This window comes from Nannospalax galili, unplaced genomic scaffold (assembly GCF_000622305.1).
Source record: "Nannospalax galili isolate Female #2095 unplaced genomic scaffold, S.galili_v1.0 scaffold117, whole genome shotgun sequence".
NCBI classification, from domain to species: Eukaryota; Metazoa; Chordata; class Mammalia; order Rodentia; family Spalacidae; genus Nannospalax; species Nannospalax galili.
Window position 1 is genome coordinate 964,120 of NW_008341422.1, and position 21,807 is coordinate 985,926.

Below are 21,807 nucleotides of genomic sequence, written 5' to 3' on the forward strand. Positions count from 1 at the left end.
AATTGGCTAGGCAGTTAGGGTAAAAAGACCCCAAAGAAAAGTAGTCAGGTTCTTGGCTAAAAGTCACAATGTCCTTGGGCCTCTTAGCAACATACTCTATTCCAAAGACCAAAAATGTCAAAAGTATTTGGGAGCTCTTATCTAATCTCTAAAAGATTTTAGGGTTACCTCTTCAGAGGGGGGAATGTCAGAGTAGCAAAAAGCCCCATAAGTACAACTGGTCAAGACTATAAAATCCCTAGTCTATCTGTTGGAGGACCCACCTTTCCAATCTCACTGGTCAATCATCTGGTGATAGAACCACCCTAGGAAGGCAGGTTTACCTTAAGTTACACTAAATAGATGGCTGGTGCATTAATGAGGTAGTGAATTTTCCCAGCCTGGAATCCTGCCTTGTAATGCAGAACTCCACAGAACTTCTGACCAGCCACAGTCATGTAGGTCTCTATAAATCTGTCCACTTTCTGCCATTTGGGTCCACTTCCATTCTTCAATTCTTTTATGAATGAGACTAAGAACCCTCTAGAGACCCCCACCCCCCGCCCAGCCATTTCAGTACAGGCCAAAACTATGGATGTATGGTGTATTACTTTAAGAGACAAAATAACCTACAGTACAAGTATGTGAGGGTGCTTTGCAGACAATCATAGTCTGGCACCATCCTTTGAAATATTCTGGAAAAAATTCATTTTATAGCCTTTGTATGTTCAGACTGTAGCATTATCAGAAACCCTCAAAAAATAAATAAATAAAGATTCTGTCACACACACATACACACACACACACACAAACAATTGGGCTGGTGAACTCAGCTAGTCAAGACACTTGCCACCAAATCTGAAGACCTAAATTTGATCCCCAACTCCCAAGATGGTGAAAGGGGAGAATTGACTCCTGCAAGTTGTCCTCTGTCCTCTACACAAAAATACAAGCACACATAAACACTATATAAATAAATGTAACTAAAAAATTTTAAAGATTTGAAGGGAAGGCTTAGTGGTTAAGAGTATGTGCTCTTTAAAATTCCAGAGGACCTGAGTTCAAGTCCCAACATCCATGTCAGGGGGCTAACAACCACCTGTAATTCCAGCTATATGGGGTCCAATGCTTCTGGTCTAGACGGTGCTTGTATTCATGTGCACGAACACAAACATACACACACATAGATATACACATGATTAAAATAAATAAATTAAAAAATTTTAATCTTAAAAAAAAGAAAAGAAAGGGGCTACAAAGATGGCTCCGTGGTTAGGAGAACTTATTACTCTTCTAGAGGACCTGGGCTTGGTTCCCAGCATACACATGGTGGCTAGCATCAGCCTTTAACTTCAGTTCCAGGGGATCAGATGCCCTCTTCTGGCCTTGGCAGGCACAAACACACATGTGGTACACTTACATACACGAAGGCAAAACACTCATACAAGCAAAATAAAAATAAATAAAATCTTCATAAAAATCTACTAAACGGAATACTGTGCAGGTATATAAAGCAATTTATATGAAAATGTCTATTAGTATGGTAAGATCTTCCTGGCACAAACAACCAAACCCAGGACATAAAAGAACACTTAATGCATGTGTTCTTTTTTGCAAAAATAGATATGCAAATATATGCCTGCATAAAACGGTCTTGAAGGACACACAGAATGCTCAGTGATTCTTAGCATGGATTGCTATTTTTCTTTTGACTTATCTGAGTTTCTATACTTTTTCTTTAATGAACAATCTGCTTTTGTTGCAGAACAGCAAAATCACCAGCTACTCTTCTTTTGAATAAGCAATCTGTTGGAGACTCTCAGGGGCAAGGAGCTGTGTACCTTGAACCGCCTGTCGTACTTGGTGACCGTGTCTGCAAAGTCAATCTTCTCCCTCTTGCCCACAAACTGCTGCAGCTCCGGATGTTCCTCCATCCCGATGTAGTCCCCGATGAAGTTCCGGTTGATGCTATTTCTTCTCCTCTCCTTTTTGTTCAGCAGCAGGTCTGAGGCTATGATGCCCAAGGGGACAGAAAAGGAAGACGGGTGGGCCAGGAAGAAAGAGAAGGCAGATACTTAGAGTGAAAACACACAAAGGAGTCCTACCTGATACAGGGTTAGTTAGCACATGATTTATGCTGAGTAAGGTAGTTTGTAACTTCACTTAAGCTCAGACTTAATCTTTTTTTGAGACAAGGTCTCACTATGTAATCCTGGGTGGTCTCGAACTCAGAGATCCACCTGCCTCTGCCTCCTAACTGGGATTAAAGGGCTGCCCCATAACTCCTGGTCCTCAGGCTTATTCTTAAGATTTGTTAAATGGGTACTGGCAAGATGGCTCAATGGGTAAAGGTGCTTGCAACCAAGCCTGATGATCTGAGTTCAATTCCCAGGACTGACATGATAGAAGGAGAGAACTGACTTCTGTGAGCTGTCTTCATATGCATACCATGGCACAAACACTTGGATGTGCATGTACACGCATGCACAAAAAAATAAATGTAATAAAATGAAAGAATTGTTAAAGGGCTGAAACAAAATTACTAGCATACCTTCTTCTCTCATTTGGACATATTTCTTCCGGGCCACGAACTTTCTCCATGTTTTCTGTATCACTCGGGCATACCCATCGTACTTTCTTTCTCTCATCTCTTCTAGAAGAAACAGCTGTAACGACAGAGAAGACGAATAGGAACCGATCCACATCTGAGCACCACTCTCTGTTCTTCCTTGGATGCTCAGTGTACTCAAGGAATACACGAGAACAGCTTCTACTCATGAACAGATATGTAAAACGAATACTGTGGGATGTTTTTATGACCACTGTCTCTATTTTATCCATATAGTTCTTCTCTTAATGAAATGGAAAATGGCCGCATCTGATTTATAATAAGTTTATAATGGTCTCTGCCTTCCCTTGCTCTTAGTCTCTGGGATCTATTCCTCACCTTGGTCCTAATAGAACGGTGGGTAGCCTGATCAAATGAGCTGCTGGAACCTGATGCTGCTGTTGGGTGCTATGAACAGCTTGAAATAGAACCTCCCATCTTCTGCTGGAGCAGAGTTCATGTTGCTGTGGGAAGAGGGCTGCCCTACTTTCAGTTCCATGGAAGTCCAGACTTCCTGCCTCCACATTTTCCAAGGAGTCATTGGGGCACAGGATAGAAACCACAATGACCAGAGCTGGACTCGAGATACACTGTTTAGACTTGGACTCCATAGAGGGCTGGCACTGTGCACGGCACAACCCAGGCTCTGGAGAGGCCATGATAACGGTTAATAGTGATGGCTCCCTTTCTACCCTCAGCCAGGCTTGGGAATCATGAAGACTGTAAGTAGCTGTAGTTTGTCAGCTACCCGCTATGGTCACAAGTCCTTCCAGAAACTTCAGTACTTTATTTCCTTCAACACCTCAACAACCACACCTTTCCATGTCACAGATGAGAACATCAGACTTAGACTGTGTGGGTAGGACTGCACAGAGAATCAAAGTCTCATGGGCTCTGCTAAGCTTTGCTCCAGGACAAAAAGACTTCCCTAGATCTGCATTGGGTCAACTTGATCACATAACTCTTGAGAAAAAATAAATAAATAAAACAGAACAACACAAAATCAAAGTAAAGATGGTATATAGTCACTGAAAAATGTTCTAGAAATAAACAAGAGAATCGGTTTGAAGAAATCTGGGTATGTTGTCTGTGTTCATTTGAGTGTACACACATGTAAGAGCAACATTCTTTTAAAAATTTTAAACATTTTATTTTGTGTGTATGAATGTTTTGCCTTCATGTATGTAAGTACACCATGTGCATACACTACCCATGGAGGCCAAAAGAAGGCATCAGATCCACTGGACTGGAGTTATAGACGGTTGTTAGCCACCATGTATATGCTGGGAACCAAGCCTTGGTCCTCTCTAAAGTAGCCAGTGCTCTTAACCACTGAGCCATCTCTCCAGCCTCAGGAGCCACTCAGTATTTCCCTATTACAGCCTGGCTGTCTAGAAATATCTTGAACAATAAACTCTAGGAGTAAGGGCCACTGAGCCTTTGGTGCTTTACCCAATTGGCTTAAGGAACATGTTTCTAAACCTAAAATAGGGCGCATAACATAGCACCTAGACAGATGCTTAAAACTTGATCCCATGGTCACCTGTGGGAAGAACATTTGCTGAACTTGCTATATAGACCAGGCTAGCCTTGAGCTCACAGAGACCTGCCTGCTTCTGCCTCATGAATGCTGGGATTAAAGGCATGTGCCACTGTGCCTGGCTCTTTTCTTTTCTTTTTTCCCTCTTTGTTTAAGGCTAGTTTCCTTCTTTTCTAGAGCTAATTTGGCAGGATCAGAGAAAATATACCAGTGACCAGAAGAGATGAGGTGGGCAACAGTTCCCAACATCCTAGAGATTATTTTAAAGATTAGCTGGGTATTAGGTGCCTTCCCCTCCCACCCCTCTGCAAAGTTGAAGGGGTTAGACATCAGGAAGACTTGAGAATAAAGAGGAAGAGAAAAGCCAAAGGCACAGGCACAGAATCAAACACAAACTCTTTGGTGTCTGATATCTAATGCTTGCTTTGGAAGAAGATAGGTTATTTTTCTGTATTCAGCAAACTCACTACAAAAGTTAGGGCAAAAAAATTATAGGGCAGGTTTTAAAAAATAAAGTTTGGGGAGGAACAGATGGCTTTGAGGTTAAGTGTGCTAGCTGCTCTTCCAGAGAACTGAGTTCAGTTTCTAGCACCCACATGGTAGCTAACAACTATTCATGACTCCAGTTCCATGGGATCTGATACCCTTGTCTGGACTCTGGGTGCACTATAGGACATGGGTGCACCTACATACATGCAGACAAAACAGTCATACACGAAAACAAAAATTTAAAATCTTAAAAAAAAGTCTTTGGAAAAATATTTCCAAGTCTAGGCTAGACGTGGATGAAAGAGGTCAGGGAGGGGAGCGATAAGGTGATGGATGGTGTGTGTGTGAATACATGTGCATACATTCATACAAGTGCACATGTGTGTGCAGTTCAGAGAAACGGAAAAAGGAGAGTGAGTTGAGAGGTGGAAAAGCTGTTGTGAGGAAGGCAAAGTAAAGAAAACCCCAAATAAACCTCAATTTTAGAGATAAATGCCCAAAGCTCAACTGAACAGAATTAAAAAGTAGGAAAACTATTGAGGCCATTTTAATTATACATGAAAATTTCACAAGTTGGAAAGGAGGAGTGGTATGAGACGGCAGAGTTCGATGTTGTACTGACAAATCACTCCAGCCTGTTTTAGAAAGAACAGGAACTGTTCCGTGGGTTGTCTAATGGCGTATGACACATTTTCATTTTATATTTGGAAATGAAATTGCTATGAGGTTATAAATAACTCAGGATGGAGAACCGCTACCACAAACTCTTCATAGATGGGTTCTATTGGTGTGTACCACTTCATAGTTTGCCAAGCCATTGAACTAGAGCCTTCATCAGTGAATCTCAGGCTCAGCCTGTGTTTTCCAGCACTGTGACTGGCCATGTTATTTCCCCATGTTCTCTTGACTACTTCTGCCAATTTCACTATTAATTCTTCTTCTTCTTCTTCTTTTTTTTTTTTTTTTTTTTTTTTTTTTTGGTCTTTTTGAGACAGGGTTTTCCTGAAGCCCCAGCTGGCCTCAAACTCACTATGTAGACCAGGCTGGTCTTGAACTCACAGAGATCCACCTACATCTGACTCCCCTGTGCTGGGGACTAAAGGTGTGTACCAACATGCCTGGCTTACTATTAATTCTTAAAAAACAAAACAAAACAAAAGAAAAAACAGGCTCTGATGTAGCCCAAGCTAGCCTTGAATTCACTATGTAGCTGAGGATGACCTTGATATTCTGATCCTGCCTCTACCTCCTGAGTGCTGGGATTACAGGTGTGTGCTACCACACTCATTTTCTGTGGGCTGGGGATGGAATTCAGGGCTTTGTGCATGCCAAGCAAGTGATCAATCAACCAAGCTACACCTCTGGCTTTTTCATCACTATTTCCTGAAATGGTCTTGTAAAATGATGATGCCTGTGATGGGTGGTTTTAACTGTCTTCCCACTTAAAATCACCTGGGAAGGCAGTCTCAATGAGGGATTGCCTAGATCATGTTGGCTTGGGGGCATGTCTGGGTGGGGGAATCATCTTGATATGCTGCAGGTGGAAAGAACTGCCCATTGTGGGTGGCACCATTCCCTGGTCGGAGGATCCTGAACTGTATAAGAATGGAGAGAGTGAGCAGAGCACTAAGCATGCATTAATTAATTTCTCTCCACTCTCATGTGGATGTGAAGAGACTAGATGCTTCTAGCTCCTGCCTTGACTTCCCATAATGTCTATAACCTAGAATCATAAGCCAAATAAACCCTTTCCCCTTATGTTGCTTTTGTTGGGGTACTTTATCACAGCAACAGTAAACAAGACAGTACTGAATTTCAGTACCAGCAATCTCTCCAAATTAAAAAGCAATGTCTTTATTCCACAGCCCCAGAGCTAAGTGAACTAATTATTAAGGGGCTTTGTTGTGTGCCTGCTCACATGCATACATTCTCCAGACTACAGTGCCCATACCTGCATCAAGAAAGTTAAGAAATCTTTCTGAGTTAATCTAGAGAATTCTGAAATATTCATGGACTGTCAATGTGTATGTGAAGCTGCCTCAGTTTGTGTCCTGTAGATTCAGATTCTTTGTCTCTTTGCCCCTCAGAGCCCTTCCCCAGCTCCTCCTATTCCTCTAGGCTCTGTTCAAGTACTTCTCACCCTGGGCTCAGGTCCATCCTGAGCCCATGTGTAATTGGCTTATTGGTGTAACTCACATAAGGACACAGTTGCCGGTCCCTCCCTTTTCCCACATTAAGTCCCTTAGCACCTTAGATCCTATGGATAATTGAGATGGTTATTAATCTTGTCAACCTCATGGAATTTAGAGTGGCCATGGAACCATCTCTGAGCATGTCTGTATGTCTCATCCAGCAGAGGTTAATGGAGATGGGAAGGCCCACCCTAAATATGAGTGTTATCATTCCATGGGCTCAGTCTAAGACCACATAAAAAAGAAAAATCAGCTGGTGCACACCTTTAATCCAAGCACTTGGGAGGCAGAGGCAGGTGGCACTCTGTGAGTTTGAGGCCAGCCTGGTCTGCATAGTGAGTTCCAGCCCAGCTATGGCTACAGGGAGACCCTGCCTTAAAAAACAAAAAACCAAAACCAAAACAAACAAAAAAAAAAACCAAGCAAGGTGAGCACAGCATTCATTGCCTTCTGCCTCCTCAAGGTCTTGCCATCATACCTTCCCTGCCACAGGGACTGTATCCCCTGGAACTGTGAGCAAAAATAAACCCTTCCTTCAGTTGCATTTGTTGGGTATTTTGTTATAGCAACGAGGTAAGTGACTAATGCAGTGACTTTGGGTAGTTTCTTTTGCCCTCAGCAGCTGACTATATAGAGGGGGCAGATACAGTAAGGGAGACTGGGGCTCACTATGTAGACCAGGCTGGCCTTGAACGCTCAGAGATCTGCCTACCTCTGCCTCCTGAGTGCTGGGATTAAAAGTGTGTGCCACCACACCCGGTGGGAGAATACCTTTAAAAAAAAAAAATATTCATTATTTTTTATATATGAGTGTATTGCCTGAATGTGTGTAAGTGCACCCGTGTAGTGTTATGCAATGCTGGCAGAGGTCAGATCCCCTGGAGCTGGAGTTATGGATGGTTGTTAGCTGCCATGTAGGTGCTGGGACTTGAACCTGGGTCCTCTGCAAAAGTAGTCAGTGCTCTTGACCACTGAGCCATCCATCTCTCCAGCCCTGAGAATACCTTTTTTTCAAGGGTGATATTTTTATTTATTAAAAAATATTGTATTTATTATTTTTATTTTTTATTTGTATGAGTACATTGCCTGCATTGCACCCATGATGTGCAATACGCACAAAAGTCAGAGGAGGGCGTCAGATCCTCTTGAAATGGAATTATGGATGGTTGTTAGCTGCCATGTGGGTGCCAGGAATCGAACCTGGGTCGTCTGCAAGAGCAACCAGTGTTCTTAATCACCGAGCCATCTCTCCAGACCCAAGGGTGATATCTTTCTATACAGCTGAATGCTATAAAGAAAGTGAATTGGGTTGGTGGCAGTTCTGAGGGCAGGAGGGTAGGCAATGTGTCTCTTAGACTTTGAGAGTGTACCGTCAGCCAGCGGCATGGGGGGGGGCGAACCGGCAGAGGTGCGGCAAGGAAGGAAGCTAGGTACTCACAGACTCTGGGGCTTTGATGAACACTTTGCTCTTCCCAAGCTGGAACTGGTCAGTGTCCATGTTGACAGACTGCAGCAGATGGAGGACACCTTGCTTCTCCTCACCTCTCCACACAGGCCATGTGGCTTTGGTCAGAATGGCGTACCTATGGGGACGAGAGGAGAGAGAGATTCAGGGTGGGTTCCCTGCCTCTCCATGGGGCACCCGGTATCACTGGTACCAGCAGTCCCTTTAATGCTACCCAAAGACAGAGCATGGGCCTCAATGACTAGGAAAGTCCTACACACTTGGGGTGATCATCACAGCCCTTCTGCTCCTCCCTCCCCATCCCTGTGCTTCTGTGTTGATGCCCTGGGGAAAATCTGCTTTCCCTTTTTTGATCACTGTCTAAAAATACCCTGCTGAGGGTCCTGTGACACTCTTCAGGCAAAAAAAAAAAAAAAAAAAAAAAAATGTTTTTTTTTGTCTTCTCAATCTTAATCTCTCCTGATTTCAGAGCATTTATCAGCATAAAAGTTGTACAAAGCTGGGTGGGGAGATAGCTCAGTTAGTAAAGTGCTTGTCATGTAAGCATGAGGACCTGAGTCCAACCCTAGAACCCATGTGAAAAGCCTGGCATATGGCACACACTTGTGATCCCAATGTTGGAGAGGTGAAGGTAGGAAATCTAGCCTACTCAGTGAGCCCCAGGCCACTGAGAGATCCTGTCCCCCCAAAACAGCATGGAAATTGGCTCAATGGGTAAAGGTGCTTGTTGCCAAGCCTGGAAACCTGAGTTCCATCTCCAGGATCCCAAGCTGGAAGGAAAGAACTAACTCCTGCAAGTTGTCTTCTGACCTGCACATGTACCATGGTATGTATATACCTCCATCCCCACACATAAAACGAAACAAAACACAACTAAGGAGTGGAGAGAGCTCAGTGGTTAAGAGCACTGGCTGCCTCAAGCTCTTGTCATCACACCTTGAACTATGAGGGAAAAATAAATCCTTCATTCATTCCCTTGCATTTGTTGGGTATTTTGTTGCAGCAATGAGTAACTAATACAGTGACTTTGGGTAGCTTCTTTCAGAGGCTCTGAGCACCCTAACCAGACAGAACACTTACTCTCTTGCAGAGGACCTGCGTTTGGTTCCCAGCACCCACACGGCTGTCAACAACCATCTATAACTCCAGTTCCAGGAGATCTAACATTTTCTTCTGACCTCTGCATTACATGGCTGTGGTGCACTTAACATGCATGCAGGCTGAACACTAATTCATGTAAAATAAAAATATATATTAGAAACTCTAGAGCTGGGTAGATGGCTCAGCAGTTAAGAACACTGGCCGTTCTTGCAGAGGACCTGGGTTCAGTTCCCAGCACCCACATGACAGCTAACAGCTGTCTGTTAACTCCAGTCCCAGGGGATCTGAGGCCCTCTTCTGGCCTCCATGGGCACTGTACAATACGAGTGCACTTATATGCATGCAGACAAAACATTCATACACATTAAATAAAAATAGATAAAACAAATAAATAAACAAACACCAATGTGGATAGCACTGGAAGAACACTGCCCAAAGTTCTCCTCTGGTCTCCACATGAATGTGTGCACACACACAAACACACACACAAACACACAAACACCCCCTCCCCCAAAAGGATAAAAAGTTTACCAGCTCTCTATAAGCAGCTACCACTCTCTCCAGTATGCGCTTCCATCTTTGCAGCCCCGTGCATCTGAACCATAGGTTAATGGGCCAGCCTGGGCCATCTGCAGCCTGGTTACTTCCCCTGAGAAGATAGTGTCTCCTCCCTACACCCTCAGCTCTTCCCTCCTCAGCACCTCTGCTCATTCTGTCCCCTCTACTCGCTGCCTGTCCTCCAGGTTTCTCACTGGCCTGGCTCCTCCTCAGGGTGGCTCATCTTCAGGGCCACCTGGGACCACCCAATCAAACATTACTTTGTTATTGCTTTCTGCCATCGCAGATAATCTCTTTCCTTCAAGCACATCCAATCTTTCCTACTGGATCGATGAGAACGGGCTCGATGGGAGCGGATGCCTCATCTGTGGGATTCATGCTACATGCCAGCGCTTCACACAGTGTCTGGCACATCAGTGATAACTAATGTCAATGGCTCATGCAGAAAGATGCCTGGCTCAGAGTTGGGAGCTGTTGATTCATGACCTCATTTTAGTCTTAGAGCAATTTGATCAGGTCAGTTTTCTAATCTGCTACACAGAAAGCAGAAACAAATACAGATTTGCCCAAGGCCACTTAGTTATTGTGTCAGAGCTGGGGATTGAACCCCATCTGTCTCTTCAGTCATGGCCCTGCATAGAAGTTATGGTATAAATATATCTTTCAAAGATGATACAGTCTACCACACATTTCTATTTACCAAGAGGAGAGAGAAGCACATTGCAGGATGTCAAGTACTGGAGAAAACATTGGAGTATGTGGTGTGCAGCTGGTGGACATGGGGCATATGAACACATACCTAGGGCACAGGCTAGGTCAGGTGTTCTGGAATCTTCTATCAGGGTTAGCCTGGCTTACAGTAGCCAACGGAGAAGAAGACTTGAGAAGAGCATCCTTGCAGCCCTGCCACGTAAGTCTAGGGGTCCATAGGGCCAGCCAGTTGAAGCTAAGTTGATTCTAGGAGCCCTCTAGGCTCCCTTTACCAGCAGCATCTTGTCTGATAATACCGTACATTTCTTGGGAAAACAAAAACAAAAACAAAAAACCAGTCCTCCTATTGCTTAATTAGAACTAAAACAGCTTAAAAGTGAAAATGCTGCATTGAGGTCACATGCTAGTATGACTAGAATAAATTACCTATTCAGTATAAAGGTGTTAATTTAGCAGATGAAGACATGCAAACAGGGCTGAGAGCAGAGCCCATGTACATGTGACGGGAGCTGGAGGAAAGGTACTGATGGTCTAATTGGATGAGGGAAAGGACCATGGAGGGTGGAGGGAAAGAGGGAACAGAGGCCTCCAAACTGACAAGTTTCTAAGGAGGCCATTCTGCCTGGCTTGAACTCATCAAAATTATAAAGCGTCTCATTCTGCAACTATCCATAGGTCTGGGTTGCAATTTACATTTCCTGCCCTATAAAAGTAATGCTGTTCTAGTCTCATTTGACTGTGTGTGTGTGTGTGTGTGTGTGTGTGTCTGTGTATTACCATGATACATGTATGTGGAAGTCAGAGGACAACTCGCAGAAGTCAGTTCTTTACGTCTACCACATGGGTCCTGGGCTAGAACATGGGTCATCAGGCTTAGTAGCAAGCACCATCTCACCGAAACCTCCTCCATTTTTTTCTGAGACAAGGTCTCTCACTGAGCCTGAAGCTCTCTTGGGTCTGCCTATCTCTATCCCTGAGTCCTGGGGTTACAGGCATATGCAGCTGTGCCTGGCTTTTATATGGGTTCTGGTCTTCTTGCTTGCATAGCAAGTCACTCTCCAGCCACTGAACCAGCTCTCCAGCCCCTGAATTTTTATTTTTTTAACTTTTGTCTTTTTGAGATAGGGTTTCCCTGTAGCCACAGCTGGCCTGGATTCTCTATGGAGGCCAGGCTTGCCTCAAACTCACAGAGATCCACCTGCCTCTGCCTCCCGAGTGCTGGGATTAAAAGCGTGCGCCAAGCCCTGCTTCAATATTTTTTTAAATAGCAAGGAACTCAGGAAATTTCTCTTTCTCTCTGACAAGGCCTCCAGGGATGGATGAGGATCTGAATGATTCTAACAACTGCCTGGCACTTCCTTCACGCTCAAGAAGTCGACTGCATCCTCACTGCACAATGCTGTCCTGCTAAGTACACTCCATCAGTTCTTGGATAGACTGCCCAGCACAGGCTGCAACAGACAGTGCAAACTCTGGAAAGCGTGGCAAGAGCTCGCATTTCCTGGTCTGCGTTCTTTGTACTAAGACTCAACTATATCCATGTTTCTTCCCAAGTCCTTGAGCTGGCTGTTCCACCTGCTGCAGGTCTCTCCCCAGTAGCTCTTTGTTATCTCTTGGGTCGCCAAGTCAAGGCTTCCTTTTCAAAGGAAAAGCAGCCTGCCCCTCAGGGACCTCCAGCAGTCAGTCTTGGGGACAAGGATGCTTTGGAGCACCAAGGACACAGAAGTCCTGGCAGCCAGCTGAAGGCTGTCATGCCCCTGCCACACTTGCAGCGACTTCTTGGTTTTTCTTCTGTTTTGCCAATGGCATGAATGCCTTTCCTGAAAGATGAGCCTTTTCTGCTTCTCCACGCCCACAGTCTGATGCGGTCAGGGTAACTGTGGGGAGGTGTAAATTGTGCTCTTCGATAAACTGAATCTCTTCTATTTCTACCATACTTTTCTTCTGGAGGGTCAGGTAAAGCATATGCCTGCTCCTAGCTTAGAGAGGTATGTCCCCCAAAACTTAAAAGGTGTAGTCCCAAGTTAAGACTCAACGAAGTGGACATTTTTAACATAAAAATTATTTTTCAGAGACTGGCGAGATGACTGCTCTTAAGAAGACCTGGGTTTGATTTCCAGAACTCAACACGGCCGCTAACAACCATCTGTTGTTCCAGTTCCAGGGGAATCCTATGGCTTCTTTTGATCTCTGCAGGCACTGCATGACATGGATGTACACATGCAGACAATGCTTTCATACACATAAAATAAAAACAGTAAATACAAAGTATAAAATTATTTTTCAACAGTTTTATTTGTAAGTGTGTGTTTTGTGTGGGTGCCCATGAAGGCAGGAAGAGAGTGTCAGATACCTTGGTGATGTCAGAATCAATCTGTTACGCTTGCAAGTTCCCTTTCTAGGGATAGGAAAGTAATGCATGTTGGTGTGGAGAGTTGTGCTAGGTATGAGTACAGCTTTTCCCTCAGACTTTCACCTTTTGTTTCTTACTTAGCAGCCTTTCTACAGTCACCTAGAAAACAAGTCTAGAAACAAAGCCTTTTCTCTTAGCCTCAGCGACAACAAAGATCTGAGACAGTTCAATGACTTACAAGGCCTCACTGGATTAAACAGGGACTGGATACATTCTGCATGAGAAGGATCCCAGACTCGTGCTCTGTATAGAAAGCAGTGCCATTTCTAGAGAAATATTCCTTGTCATTGATACGCCTTTTTTTCAAATTGTTTGAGAATTTCATACATGAATATGTTTCACTCAAATCCACTCCCCATTCCTTCCCCTCCAAAACCTTCCCTATCTCCCTCCCACTTTCCCTCCCAACTTCTTGTACTCTTTTTAAAAATCTTCCAAGTCCATTCAGTGCTGCCTGTATGCATGTGGGTGCAGGGCTATCCATTGGAACATGGGTAGCCCATCAGATATTCTTTGCTGTACCCCTGAAGAAAACGGACTCTCCCTCCCTCAGCAGCATTAACGGCAGTAACTCCTCAGCAAGGAGAAGGACTTCTCATCCTCCCCATCCCTGCTGGGATTTTGGCTGGCTTGATCTTGCCATGTATTCACTTCAAGTCATTTCTTAGTGGATCACTTCAATAACAGTTTTGAGATATTGTGCAGGATGCTGAGAATGTGCTCATTAAAATAATAAATTTCCTTCCAAACTTAATTTTGATTCCTTCCCTAGTATTCTCGAACCAAGAGAAGACTGCAATCAAAGAAACTTGTATGACAGCTATCTAGCCCAAATGTTCACTTTTCTCTTCTGAAAGGAAAAGCCCATAGCTGAGGAGCTGGGGGCGAAAGGACTTAATGACTTCAGTGAGCATGCCTTGCCACAAGGGGTGTCCCGGAATTTATCAGGTGACTGCTCACTGGGAGACGCAGCATACAATGCCATGCATAGCACTACAGAAATGTCTAGAAAGGGGCATCCCAGAGCTCACCAGATGCCTACTCACTATGAGACACAGCATACAGTGCCCTGCATGGCACTACAGAAAGGTCTGGATATTATGACCGTTTCACGGATCATTAGGCTGAGGACAAGTCACATAGCTTGCTCGGGATCCCCCCAGAACAGCAGCACTCACAGAACTACTCAGGAAGTCCGTCTCTTTTCTTGACTTTTAAAATTATATTTATGTATTTATTGGTGTGGGTGGGGGCGTATATGCCACGACACTTGTGTGGAGTTGAGAGACAACTTTAGGAGTCAGTGCTCTCCTTCTACCATGTGGGTCCTGAGGACTGAATCAGGTCCTGAGGCTTGGAAACAGGTACAGCAGATGCCTTGGCCCACTGAGTCATCTTGCTAGACAGATCTTTCTACAGCAGTGCCCCTTAGACAGAAGTGGCAAATGCCGAATGTAGAGAATCAAATTATTTCCCCTCCCTCCCCTCCCCTCCCGCCCTCCCCTCCTTTTCTTTTCTTTTCTTTTTTCTTTTCTTTTCTTTCTTTGCTAGTGCTAGGGGCTGAACGCAGGTTGTTCAAGCGAGTCAAGTGATCTGCTGAGGTACATCGCTAGGCCTTAGGTTTTTCTTTTCTTTTTTTAGAATTAATTATACTTTAAGATTTATTTTTATTATCTTTAAATTATGTGATTATGTGTGTGGGTATGTGCACATGAGTGCAGGCGGCTTCGGAGTTGAGAAGAGGGCTTTGTATCCCCTGGAGATGGAGTGAGAGGTGGTTGTGAGATGCCCAATGTGGGTGCTGGGAGCTGAACTTGAATCCTCTGTAAGGGTGGTATGTGCTCTTAACTGCGGAACCATTTCTCCAGCCATTCTCTTGATTTTTATTTTATTTTATTTTATTTTTTTATTTTTATTCCCCCCCCTTGATTTTTATAAGAAGGGATCTTACTATGTAGCTCAGGTTAGCCTTGAACTATCTGCAACCCAGGCTGGCTTCAAACTCAGGATCCTCCTGCCTCCACTTCCTGGGGCTGGGAAGACAGGTATATGTCATATACTTGCTAAATAGGTTTTAAATACATGAAATATATTAGAGGATGTAAAATTATAACTGTTTTGGAGCTGCCAGGCTGGTCTTTTTAGTTAAAGATGGAGAAAATACTTTTTCATTCACTGTTTTCTATATTTGAGTTTTTCTAAAAGAAAAAAAATAGTGTTTTCCAAAGAAATGCAGTTTTGCAAGGCAGTAGCTTTCAACTAACTGTGCCTCAGGGAATATTAAGTAACATATATACACACTTTTGGGTGTCACCAGTGGCTCATGAGGTGGGGCCTTAAGATTTGCACCTGTGGGGAGAGTTCAAGTATACTGAGGAGCATTCTACAATTCACAGGGCAGCCTCCCAAGTCAAAAGTCATTCAATTTCAAATGTTAACAGGTTTGGTTGATTCTTGGGGGTGAAAAGTAGTCAGAGTCCAGATTCAGATGTTGGTCTTAAATAAGTGGACTATTAATTCACAAAACAGACTGAAGAGATTTGTCACAGCACCATGACCACTGATTCTGTAACTTACAATTAAGACTCCACACAAAACAAGGCTCTTGGAAGCCTAGGGAACAAATATACTAGAAGAAAACTACAGATATCTTGCACGAATGCCTGACTATAGGCTTATGTTTTCCACATTTAAGTCCCTAATCCATCTGGAATTTATCCAAGGATACCGTGTGACAAATGCAAAATGTTACTAGATATAAAAAGCAATGCAGGTGGGAAGAGGTTCTTCAGAGAAAACTGTAAAAGAGACCCCATGAGACACTGTTCAAAATGATAATACAATTTTGTAAAAAAATTAAAGTGAACTTTTGATACTAGCCCAAATAAAAGTGCTCCTTCCTAGTCAACCATGGGTATAGCTCAGTAGCTAAATTCTCATTCCACACAGTCAGGGCACCAGGCATAATGTCTGTGCTAGTCAACTTTCTATTGCTGTGATAAAACACTCTGATCAAAACCCAACTTGGAATAGAAAGTGTTTATTTGGCTTACATGTCCTGATCACAATTCATCATTGAGGGAAGTCAGAGCAGATCATAGGGTAGGAGCCTAGAGGCAGGAACTGAAGCAGAGACTGTGGAGGAATGCTGTTTACTGGCTTACTCTTCTGGCCTGTCCTTAGACTTCTTTCTTATACAAACCAGGACTATCTGCCCAGGAGTGGAACCACCCACAGTAGACTGGGCCCTCCCACATCACTCAACAATCAAGAAAATGCCTCACAGACATGCTCACAGGCCAAGCTGATGGAGAAAATGCCTCAATTGAGGTTCCTTCTTCCAAGGTATGTCAAGTTGACAGCTGAGATTATACAGCACAATCCCCAACGCTACTCTGAGAGTACAGTATTAAATGTCACTGAACCTTTTAAAGAAGATCAAGGTCTTAAAACTAACCCTAAATTGTTCCTCAGCAAATGGACACTGTGACAGTGATTCAAAACCTTTACTCGTTTATTTTCTCAGCTTCCCAAAGACCTTCTTTCACACAGTCCTGCTGACACGACTGGTGCACTAGCAACTATCATTTAGAGGGTTGTCGGAGTGAATTTTATTCCTGGTCTAATCCACTTCCAAAATTATGAAGAAACTTGAATGTGTGGACTGAGTCGATGCAGCTATTGTATGGAATGACCGGATCTTTCTAGAACCTATGACTGGTGGGTCAGCTATGCTTACCTCACAACACAAGAAATGACAAGGGAACCCTATCCTCCTAGAAGCACTGGATTTCACAGGCTATGCTCAAGCTCTTCTTCACCCTGCTAGTTCTTCCTTATATGAAATATGAATTAAACACACGTTTTCAACTGGGTATGGTGGCACACACCTATAATCCCAGCACTTGGGGGATAGAAGCAGAAGAATCAGGAGTTCAAGGCCAGTCTTGGCTAGACAGCAAATTTGAAGTCAGTCTGGACACCATGAAACCCTATCCTAAAAACAAACAAAAAGTCCTTATATTCTACCTGTGTCTTGTATCATACCCTAAAAAGACAGTGTTTTCTGATTAAAATGTTGCCTTCTCTTCCTCCTTCTCTTCATCTTTCTTCTCCCCTCCCTCCTGCCCTCTTTTTTTTAAAACCCCAATTTGGCCTCAAATTTGTTATGTACCCCAGATGACCTTTAACTCCCGATCCTCCTGCCTCTACCTCCAAGTCATCATAGGCATGCACGACCACATCTGGTTTTATGTAGGGATAGGGATGAACCCAGGGTGCCATGCATGCCAGGCAAGCACTCTATCAACTGAGCTATACCCTCAGTGTCCCCACTTCCTTTTTTCTTTAAGGGAAATTAAATAAATAGAAAACACAGTAAAATGCCACAGGAGAAGTAAGAATGATATCATATTTTAAGAATTCAAAATTTTATCCTTTTCAAAAACAAGTAACACAAAATAAGAACCGCTTAAACACAGGTCCTTCCAAACACATTTTAAGGGAAATATAAAAACCAGTTTAAATTTAAATACAGATTCTTCAAAAAATTTAAAGTTAAATAGCTTAAGCTTATTTCTTAAGTGGGCCAAATATTTTCTTGCAATTGTTTGCATACTGTTAACCCACCTAGTCAAGTCCATCCCCAGCCATTCCTATGTCACAATTATCATAAATTCTTGAACTTGATGTTATAGTCTGCAGAAGTCTACTAACTCGGTGGCTACTGACATATTTTATGAGTCTTTTCGTCTTTCATAAAAAGACAAAAAGCCCTAAAAAAAAGGGCAAAGAACCTGAACAGACATTTCTCTAAGAGGAAATACAAACGGCCAATAAGCTTCTGAGGAGATGTGAATGTCATTTGTCATCTGGGAAATGCAAATCAAAGCCACAATGAGCTACCACTTCACGCCCACTAGCAAGGTTAGACAGATATCGGCAAATGTTGGCAAAACCTGGGCAAAGATGCAGCCCTCAAATACTGTTGGTACAGATGTAATGTGGTACACCCACTTCAGAAAATAGCCTGGCAGAATTACATGTGACTCAGTAATTCTACTTTTAGGTCTACATCAAAAGAGCTGAAACCTATGTCTTCCCCAGAGCTTATACAAGAATATTCACTGCAGCATTATCCTCCATGGAGCTCAAGTGGAAGCAACTGATGTTGCCAACTAATGAATGAACAGGCATGATGTGGTATGTCCATGCTATAGAATATTATTCACCAATGAAGAGGAGTAAAGTGTAGACATGTTGACAACTCTTGAAACTGACATGAAAGAGGCCAGTCACAGAGGACAAATATGATTCTGTCTGAAGAGCACAGACAAATCTATAGTGACAGAAAACAGATCAGTGACTGCTCAGGATGGGAACAGAGGAGACATGACCATTATGGAGAGAGAACAGGGCTTCTTCTCAGAGCAAGAAAATATTCTAAAATGAATTGTGATGGATGCTCAACTCTGGCTACATTAAAAGCTATTCAGTCATGTACTTCAAATGGATACTTTGCATGAGATGTGATTAGACATCAATAAACTCATTTGAAAAGAAAGAAAATTCTAGGGCCACTAGTTCATTACCTCTGTAGAAATTTCTGGAAGACACGCCTATAAGCATAGCCAGCTCTTCTCACTCGAATGTTTTCTTTCAGACCCAGGTATTCAACTTGATGCTTTACCCTAAAAGATAGAAAATGGAGCCTGGGCATTACTAGATGCTCCTGCTGCTCTGCCATCCAGACACTTTCCCTTCCTCCAACCACCATCCCTCTAACTCCAAGCTGCAGAGAAACACAGTTATAAGACTATAATTTATAGTGTCCAGATATCAAGTCAAACTCGTGGATTGAATATTATTCACTTTAAAATATTATGAACTACTACAATTAAGCAAGATGAAATTACACATGTACTTCACAGAATAACAGCAAAATAAAAACCCAAAGTCAGGCACCTGCCTGTAGCTCTTAGCTGCTCAAGAGGCTGAGGCAGGAAGATCCATTGAGCCCAGAAGTTCAGGGCTAGGGAGATGGCTCAGGAGGAAAGGCACTTGCTGTCAAGCCAGATGATATAGGTTAGAGCTTCTGGAGCTGCGTGGAGGAGAGAACTGCCTTCCAAAGTTGTCCTCTGACCTCTACATATATGTTGTGGCATGTGCGTACCCCCCAAATAAATAAATGTAAAAAGTAAAAATAATAAAAGATATATCGATAAAAATAAATCTTCATATACTTGTCATTTGGACTATGAACAAAATTTTTCTTTTCAATAAACTAAAGAACTTTTAGCTTTTGAATGAAATGGTTGCTGGAGCTGTTTTTAGATGGATTTTTACATGGGTGCTGGAGTTATGAACTCAGAGCCTCATGTTTGCAAAGCAAACACTTTACTGAACCACCTCCCTATCCTCTAGCACATGTTCTTATAGAAATTTTCTGCAGAGGGAAGGCAAATCCTGTAATGTGTAAAATTTCATGTCACTGAAGGACCCAAGTTGCTTTTTCTAAATTCCTGGAGTGCTGCCACCTGGTAGACATTGGCCAAGCGCAACCCAGCAGTCACTCTCTCCAGGCCTTGATTTCTACCCTGTGGGAGGAGCCATCTGCAGGACTGTCCTTGCTGATTTAAGCAAGCCACAGCCTGAGAACTCTGCAAGGGCAGCAATTCAGAACCCAGGGTGAGCCACTTCGCCAGAAGCCAAATGAAAACACATTTGTAACAGGAAAAGAAAAACCCCACACCCCATAAACTTGTGGAATGAGTAACCTTCTCCACTGAGAATTTCAATTGAGCGTGTAATCCCACCAGCAACTCACAGTGCCCCACACTTGGGAGGGAGTGAAGTCCTCTGTGAATAAACTTATGGGGGAGGGGTCCTGCTGGTAATACATCCAGTAAGGCCAGCTCACACTTTGAGCTTTTTAAAACCAGCTTACGTAAATGCCTATCATGTTCTTGTTGAAATTCAAATAGGGGACAGTTGTGGGAGATGAGGAAGAGGGGGAGGAGGAGGGAGAGGAATGGAACAACCAAGGCAGAAACCTATGAAGAATATAACATAACTGTTTTAATTCCGTTTTCTGATATTCAGTGACTCAAGCTGGATTGTTTTTAGCGTGTGTCTGTGTGCATGTGGAGGCCAGGGGACAACCTCGGGTGTCATCTCTAGGAACGACCAGCTACTTCCTTTGAGACAGTGTCTCTTACTGGCCTGGAACAAATTATGCCAGGCAAACCAGCCAATGAGCCTCAGGGATCTGCCTGTCTTTGCCTTCCCAGCTCTGGGATTATGAGCATGGCATCATACCTGGCATTTTATGTGAATTCTGGGAATCAAAGTCAGGCCTTCATGCTTGCAAGGCAAGCACTTTACAGACTGAGCCATCGCCCCAGCTGGAATCTGGTTCAATTTCGTGTGAAGGTAGTGTCGGGGTTGCGGATGGCCAGGCAGTAGCCATTGCACAATTTCTTTACAGGAGAGCCTTTGAGCAGCCTCTCCTTGAGGTTAGGGAGTGGCACTTTACTTATAAGGCAGATAAAATGTTTTTACTTAAGACTATTTACTGAGAAGGGAGGAAGGAAAGATAGGGAGTTGGAAATGGGGGGAAGAGTGGACTTAGGCACTCTTAACAACACTTTTGCTGCCAGGATTTTCTCTGTATTTGCCTATGGCACCACCCTTCTCCTGTGTGGATACGTGTGTGCATGTGCCAGTGCACATGTGTGTGGGTGGGATGTGCATACATGAATACATGTTAGAGACAGAATAGACTGATGGCCATGGAGAACAGAGCTCATCGAGGGAGACAGTGTTCTAGATAGATTCTGTTGAAATGAGCCAGAAGCTGAGGGTGTGGGAGGTGTGTCCCACTCAAACTACTTATTAACGGTTAGCTGAAGGTCAGACTTCTTCTAAATCCCAGACCAGCTTCCTGGCGACACTAGTGTGGTCCTTGGGGTCTGGTGAAATGGCTTGGTTGGTAAAGGGCTTGCTTTACAAGTATAAGGACCTGAGTTCAATCCCCAGAACCCACATAAAGACGGCAGGCATGGTAGCTCACTTGCATCACCCTGCCAGGTTTATGCAGTTCTGGGGCTCAAATCTAGTTGAGGTGCTGTACATCCTAAGCAACCACTCTACCAACCAAGCTACATTCCCAATCCACCATGAAATGTTAAGAATAAAAGAATACCCTTCAGAGAGTGATGTTTCATTGGGTGGGCTTTTGTGTGTGTGTTGTGTGTTTGTTGTTACTATCTGCCTTTTCCCTCCTACACAGGCTCAAATACCTAACCATCCATCTGCCATGGCTGAGAACAGAGCTTCAGGCAGTATGGGAAAGTGACCCGCACCTGTCTCTCATAGGAAGTACTCAGCAGCTGTGAATTTTAAGCCTGGTCTTCCTATTGTTCCCTTTGACTTAGTTACTTGAAACCTTACAAAAATCCAATCTTCTTTTCTCCCAGATAAGAATACAGATAGCATTGTGTTAGGCTCATAGCCTGGGAACTGATGATCTGGTGATGATGTGGGGTACCCTCTGTTGTCACACTACCATGAAGCCTCTTTCCCAGTCATTCTTGCTGTGCTCCCTGAGGACAGTAAGGCCAAGATCCTAGGAATGGGCTCTGGATCTCTAGACTGGAGACAAAGTCAACACCCCCACAGTTACCAACTCAAACTCCCCACTTCACCTTGCACAGGTAACGTCCCTAAATACTGTTTGTTGGAGGAAGAGTG

The 21,807-nt window shown here is 43.5% G+C and overlaps 1 protein-coding gene across 1 annotated transcript in view; it reads right to left on the bottom strand.

Moving 5' to 3' along the window:
• Myo1e (myosin IE) overlaps positions 1-21,807 on the bottom strand; it is a 242,198-nt gene that overhangs the window by 38,110 nt on the left and 182,281 nt on the right. The window contains exons 18-21 of the mRNA XM_008836873.3: positions 18,648-18,746; positions 8,247-8,391; positions 2,531-2,645; positions 1,821-1,990 (exon numbers count right to left, since the gene is read on the bottom strand). Coding sequence (XP_008835095.1) covers positions 1,821-1,990; positions 2,531-2,645; positions 8,247-8,391; positions 18,648-18,746 — 529 coding nt within the window. The remainder of the gene's footprint in view (positions 1-1,820; positions 1,991-2,530; positions 2,646-8,246; positions 8,392-18,647; positions 18,747-21,807) is intronic.